The sequence below is a fragment of the Acanthochromis polyacanthus genome, chromosome 17 (genome assembly GCF_021347895.1).
Source record: "Acanthochromis polyacanthus isolate Apoly-LR-REF ecotype Palm Island chromosome 17, KAUST_Apoly_ChrSc, whole genome shotgun sequence".
NCBI lineage: Eukaryota > Metazoa > Chordata > Actinopteri > Pomacentridae > Acanthochromis > Acanthochromis polyacanthus.
The window spans coordinates 10,281,637-10,288,690 of NC_067129.1; the positions used below are offsets into that span (position 1 = coordinate 10,281,637).

Genomic DNA, 7,054 nt, shown 5'->3' on the forward strand with positions numbered 1-7,054 from the left:
TCTGCTATCGTCTTTCATTATCGTCTGTGGCATCGTGTCAGTTGATCAAAGCTGCATCTTAAGGTGGTCTTTGAAAATTACTGGTTAAAAGAGTGTCTGTGTTTTAGTCACACTACCTGATCTTTATCCTTTAAAGCCACACTTGACCATTGTGGAAATTAACTGAGTGGTCAACAATTTGTTACTAGTTGGACAGTTCAAGAGCTTTTGTGCACAATTGACTAATTTTAACTTTTTTCTAAGCAGAAGAATATAAATACGATTTTTAACTTTTTCTATAAATCACAAAAGGCCATTTGCACGCTGCACGTCTGTTTTTGTTTAATGTAAATTGTTGACTTTACCTAGATACTTCTAGATACTAGATATTTCTTCTCTCTTCAGACGTCCCAAAGGAGCAGAGGTTGCAGGCCGTCAGAGCAGCCATTTTGTTGATGCCGGATGAAAACAGGGAGGTCCTGCAGACGTTGCTGTACTTCCTGCGTGATGTCACTTCCTTGGTGGAGGAGAACCAGATGACACCGATGAACCTGGCAGTTTGTCTGGGGCCGTCGCTGTTCCACCTCAGCATACTGAAGAACGAGACGCTGTCACCGAGGTGGATATACAAACCAATAAACATGCTGTCGTTTGCTTAGAAAACTCATCGATGAAACTTTGTTACGATAAACCAACAATGCGGCTGATCCCCACTAGCAGTGCAACTAATGTATTATGGAAGATAGATTTTGTTTTGTGAAATAAATTGCAGTATGAGTTCATTTTTTAGATTTAGTGTGGTGCCACATTATCCATGTTAGTTGTCTTTTTCTATTGGAACTATTTTTATTCATTACAGTGTAAATGAAGGTAGATACTTATTGAGTTAAAAGAAAACGTCTATCTGGGCTTCACAAATGCGTAACAGTATTTTTCTTCCCCTGCTAACTGGCTTCACTAAACACTTTCTCTTGCTGTTTTTGGCTTGTTTTATCCATATTCAATTGTTTTAATCGTGGTTATTATTAGAGTTATGACCAGAAATAGTACTGTTAGTGCTATGACTGTAAGTAATGTCAGTTAATGTTGTAACCGCTGTATGGTTTACTAACAGAGAACAAACTAAAATAAGGAACACGGTTTACTATAACTACAATGTCATTTAACTAATGTTTTAATTTTTTATATCTTATTTCTGTTGGCACACAGCAGCTAGAATGTTTGAATGTCTTTAATAGATGGTTCGAAGTACAAACTTCAAATTGGGTGAAGCAAATCACTAAATTCTTCCAACTCGTGACTGTGTTTTATCAGCTACCAGATTTTATGAGTCTGGGAAATCTGCCTTGCATAATGATCTTATTTATGTGTCACAGTTGCCTATGATTACAGGTGTATTTTTCTGTCCCTCTATGTAAATGATCACATAATTTACAGCGTGCTCTGCGTAATCTGTATGATTTCTTTTTGCTCAAGGTCAATCCAGAGGAAGTACACCACAGGCCGTCCAGATCAGAAGGACTTAAGTGAGAACCTGGCTGCCACCCAGGGCCTGGCACACATGATCACTGAGTGCCAGCGTCTCTTTCAGGTCGGGATCAAATGCACCAGCGTTCATTTCTGCCCGCAAAGAAATAACGCACGGCTTCATCTTTATGTATGACATAAGGAGACAAACATGAAGCTGACTGATGTTTCCCTGCTGAGTTGTTATTATTCAAGGCCACGCTATAATTGTGCTCAATGAGCTCATTTCTGAGTCTGTATATCATCATTACGTTGAGGTTGTCAGCGTGCGCAATATGTACTGCTGCTGTCAGGGTTTAAGAAAAACAGGCTTGATTTCTATGCATGTTTGAATTCAATACAAGAATGACTGGCTCTTCTGAACCCACAGAGGATAGTGGAATTCTTCCAAAACATGGAAATGAACAGAAAGCGAGAAGGGTTAGAAGACATTGGTTATAAAAGTATTGTTTAACTTTTATACCAAAAAAGACTCACTGAAGCGTTTGTACCAGCAGGAGCAGGTATGAGAGGAGCCCAGTGAAATTGCACTTTGTTTTACTGCACAGTCTATTTTCTGCATTCAGTCCTAAGCTGACGTGATTCGATGCACATTCTCTGCCTGTTCCCCAGATCCCTGAGGAAATGGTGACCCAGTCTCGCAACTCCTACATGGAGGCAGAGCTGATGGTGCCCCCGCTGGACGAGCTTTGCAAAGCTCATGAGGAAGAAGTGGATGAGGACGAGGAAGAGGAGGACGAGGAAGGATCCTATCATGCACACCTAGAAAGGCTGGTCCAGGCCCTGCTGAAAGAGGCCAAAGATAAGAGCAAAGGCTGGGTGTCTCGCTCAACTTCTGACCATACAGAACTGGCATTTAAAAAGGTGTGTGCTCACTGAATTTCTGGAATGTCATTGGATTGTGTCAGGGACAGGAAATAATGAGGAGAACACAGGAGAGGATAGGATCTTTATACATATGACACCATGCTCAGCTTATCATCCCATTAAGTCAAAACACACACTAGAAGTTTAAGTCCAGAAGTTGTGTGAGCTAAAATGAATTAAACTAGAGGATGATATTCCTTTTTATTCATACATGTGCATGTTAATCCACAGAGACACACACAAACTAGTCCAATCTATATATTTAAAGTGCTTGTTGTGTTTGTGTGTGAGGTGGGAGATGGTAACCCTTTAAGGCGGTGGCGAGTTTGCATTGAGGTGTCCGCAACTCCCACTGAGGTTCTGCAGCGGCTGCTGAAAGAGCGACCGCTGTGGCAAACTGAACTACAGCAGGAGAAGGTTCTGGAGACGCTGGACAAACAGACAGACGTGTATCAGTACTCCTGCTGCAACATGGCGCCTCAACCCAGCTGTGACTACGTGGTACTAAGGTCAGGATTACTTCACTTAATTTCCACGTTTAGATTTGTTTTTTTTCTTATACAGAGAACTAGTAAATTAAACACATTTAGGGCAGTCTATACACCCACCTTGCATTGTTAATAGTAACTGATATATAAATAAACAGCTTTAATCACAGTATGTATTTTCACACAGTTCCTGTTAAACATCTGCTTCAATAGTTCCTAAAATAAGGAAACTTTCCAAAGTAAGATACTGTGTAAAAAGTCCAGCTGTAAATATTACTTGATTAAAAGAAAATCATTTATTTTTTTCCAGGAAATCATTAGATGTGATGGTTAGAAGTTCTCATATGTGAGAATCTGCTGGTTTCAGAATTTCTTGCTCTTGACAGAACAAGACATTTACTAGCATCATCTTGCATTACTTGATATCCTGCTGGAAATCTTTTAATGTGATTAAATGCAGAAATAATTGACAGATTGACTGATAATGTAGCAAGTTGCTAGCTGAAACTCTAGTAATGTAATAAATAATCATAATCTTCATTTGTAGAGCACTTTCAAAGATACTTAAAACATTCCAACCATAATTCAGTGTATAAAAACCAGTACAGTGTTGAAAAAGAGAGTTCAAAGGAATTTAAACTCAAGTCGAATCAGGAAAGGCACTCCAATAAAGGTACTTCAAAGAGGTTACTGACTCAGGCAACCGGATTTCCTCGGGCTGATCGTCCCACAGCCTCGGGACCCTGATTGTTTGACTGTCCACTTTAGCTTTTAAGCGAGCCCCTGGAACAGACAAAGGACCCCAACTCAAGAATCTCAAAATGTGTAGCAGTACACTTCACAACTCTGAACCAAAAAATCCAACTTTAAAAGAGGTTATCTTTATAAATCTCACAAATAGTCTTTGAACTAACCATGTGTGACATAAGGTTCTAACTAAAAACTAATGAAATCCAAGACTAAAATTGTGATATTTCATCAAATTTACTTTATTGTGTGTGTTTTAATTAAAAATTAAACCAAATGAACCATTTTCTCCAAGCAGATTATGCAGAAATAAAATAAAATGACTGTGTTCCTTGTACAATCTTGAAGCTTTTAGTGGCTGTGATATGACTGCTGGTAGTTTTCAGTTTAACTGGGCTGAACTGCAGACCGTGCATCAACATAGGAGATAGGAGACAAGTATGGAAACATATTAAAATGTGAGTAGTAAAATATCTATTATTCATGAAGAGCCACTGTTTTTATCAGTATTGGTGAAGCCTGTGGAAAAATGTAAGATTTCTGGCATTCTAGTTGATTCTTTCTGCACAGACGGCATTTTCTCCACTGCTAGACATGGTTGTGCTGTTTCCATAAAGGTGCATAAATTTTTATTGCTGAGGAAAAATGAGCCAACATTGAGCATAAATATGACAGTGAAATGAAAGCAAAAAACTCCCAGAAACAGCTTAGGTGTTGGTGGGTTAAAAGAGAGTAAAAGTAAGCAAAAAGCAAACAGTAAAATCTAATCGAAAGCATATTTGAGAGCCAGTGTGAGGAGCCTAAAACAGCAATAATGCGATCGTGCCTCAGGGTCTGGTTAAAAGCCTGGCTGCTGAGTAGCTGTAGTCGCTCAATAGATTTTTGGTTCCTGCAGGTATAAAGATATTGCAGTAATCCAGACGTGATCAGATGAAAGCGTACAAATTGGTCTCTGTCTTGAAAGTTAAGATAGATTGTAATAATAAAGAGCCGCCAAACAATATCTCTCGCTCCCACATGAAATGGCTGACTGAGCTGCCTCCCTCTCTTTGTTTGTGCCTGTGCGCCCTCAGATCGTGGCGTACAGACCTGTGCAAAGGCTCCTGCGCGCTCGTCTGTGTGTCTGTGGAGCATGACGACAGCCCACGCATGGGAGCCGTGAGGGGGGTCGTGCTGGAGTCGCAGTACCTCCTGGAGCCCAGTGGGATGGGCAGGACCAGGCTCACGCACATCTCCAGAGTGGACCTCAGGTACCGGCGGCTTTCAAATGCTTTTCAAAGCTAAGGTTTCAATCAGCTCTGCAGGAATTAATGTGCGCCTCCGCTGTTGTCGTTGCAGGGGAAGATCTCCAGAATGGTACAACCGAGCGTTCGGTCATCTGTGCGTCAGCGAAGCCCAAAGGATCCGCTCCTCTTTTCTCCCTTTAGATCAAACGAGCCCCGAGGCCAAAAGCTGAACCCCAACATGCAGCTTTGTCTTTTGTCACAGTCTGAGAAGCATCGACCCAGGAGGGGAATCATGGACTTTAGTGTCTCTTCAAGGTGCTGAGCGACAGGGAGCTTTACTGTATCATACTGTATTGAATGCACACACACACACAGAAGGGGACACAGTATTTTTTTGCCGTTTTTCAACAGCATATCACTACTTATTTATATCATAAATTATACTTTTCCAAGCCATCTTTTTTAAATCCACACAACCCATGTTAAATGTGAAACAAGCAGCTTGAGTTTCTTTGGATAGCCGTTAATGTTTCATAGAATTGTCTTGCAACCTTGTGCATTCGGGGAAGAATTAATATTATTTATTGCTCTGATTCAGTCATTCAAATCCTCATTGTCTAATACAACATCTAGAATAGAACGATTCAATAAAGCAGCACCAGCAGGTAAGATGGTTGCTATATCGGTTAGGATTTCATGTTTAATCTGACATAATAGGTGTTGTAATAGAGTAAATACCTGAAACTTATACTTATCTATAACTGATTTTGTATTATATACAATCAAAAAATGCATAAGATTTACTCCTATCCAAAGAAATCTGTCTAAACTTCATCTTTTATCAGAGGAACATACATTACAAATATGAGCGACACGATTCACGTTTATTCTTTTCTGATTTACTATTGACTTTACTTTAAAAAAAAAAAAGCAAGAAACATTCACCCCAAATCTGATTTTATCAAGTAATGTTTTGAAAAACAAAACTAACTAACGCAAACTGGACATCTCTGATCTGCATCCGTCTTTATTCTCCTCCTACAAAGCTGTTAATGTACGTATTCACATTTATAATATGCAGTGATTCTACAGATACTGTAAAAATGAAAAAACTTCTGTGCCCTAAAATCTACCAGTATAATGTGGATTTGTGTCTACACTGTGTTGTGAAAAGTGCACTAGTTTCAGGAAAACTGAGTACATGAGGGATCCGAGTCACATAAAGGCGAAACTCTCGTGGGGTCCATTAATGTGCTTTGGATACATTGTGTTGGAAATCACTGTTGATTTAGTTCTCTGTCACTATTTTCAGTGTTAAACTTATCTAAGTGAAATGCCATTTTAAAGTTATTATTATTGTCATTATATCTCTGTATATGGTATCATTGTTGCTTTTATTTTATTTTGCCGTCATGTTATACTATGTCTAAGACATGTGACCATTTCACTGCTTCTGGGAAGCATGTTTGAAATATTGGCGTGCGTGCGTGCGTGCATGGTTGTGCCCGTGTATCTGCAGTTTAAACATATGTACAGCCTCTATTGTAAATATCTGCAACGCTTTCTGTGCCAGCAGATCGGACATCATAGTTTTTCAGGGTCTTCCTATCATATTGATATGCTGAAATGTGAAACTTTCCAAACACCATCCTTACTATAGCAATAGCAGACTAAAGCTCGCTTTGCCATGGCACCGCCTTGGCTCTCTTTGTTTCAGCTGCAGCGTTGCTATGGTGTTGCTATGATATGATATGATATGATATGATATGATATCTCTACAGTGCCACCGTAATCCTGCGTGGATGCCTTTTTGTTGGGGAACAGTGTGTGTATGTGTGTGCGTGTGTAAATATGTGTGTATGAGAGCGACAAAAAGACAAAGAGTGAGTGACTTTGACGTGAGCCCTTGACTGTGTGTGGAGAGGCTCCAAATCTAGCTGAGTAGCTGAGATCGGGTGATTTGTGCTTGGTTGTTTTTGACAAAGTGACAGAAAACAGAACCATTGTTTCTAAAGAAGAGAATAAAAAATCTAAAACTTCAACCTAAGCAGTTTTTGAAAATGTTTTATTGAACAGTTTTGATACTACATGGCATAATAGCACAAGATACACCAAATACTTGTATCATATCAGGTTTGTCATATGTTCCGGTGTCCATTGGGTGGTGCTGTTGTCCCTCTGGAGGCTGAATGAATCTGCAAAGTGTGCCATGGAAAATAT

At 39.7% G+C, this 7,054-nt stretch overlaps 1 protein-coding gene across 3 annotated transcripts in view; it reads left to right on the top strand.

Moving 5' to 3' along the window:
• The window catches only part of stard13a (StAR-related lipid transfer (START) domain containing 13a), a 29,081-nt gene extending 22,556 nt beyond the window's left edge, over window positions 1–6,525 (top strand). For all 3 annotated transcript variants that reach the window (XM_022209058.2, XM_022209057.2, XM_022209059.2), the window contains exons 9-14: window positions 385–598; window positions 1,456–1,570; window positions 2,119–2,370; window positions 2,665–2,882; window positions 4,682–4,858; window positions 4,947–6,525. In XM_022209058.2, coding sequence (XP_022064750.2) covers window positions 385–598; window positions 1,456–1,570; window positions 2,119–2,370; window positions 2,665–2,882; window positions 4,682–4,858; window positions 4,947–5,064 — 1,094 coding nt within the window. In that variant the 3' untranslated portion in view covers window positions 5,065–6,525. The remainder of the gene's footprint in view (window positions 1–384; window positions 599–1,455; window positions 1,571–2,118; window positions 2,371–2,664; window positions 2,883–4,681; window positions 4,859–4,946) is intronic.
• Window positions 6,526–7,054: the final 529 nt, after the last annotated feature.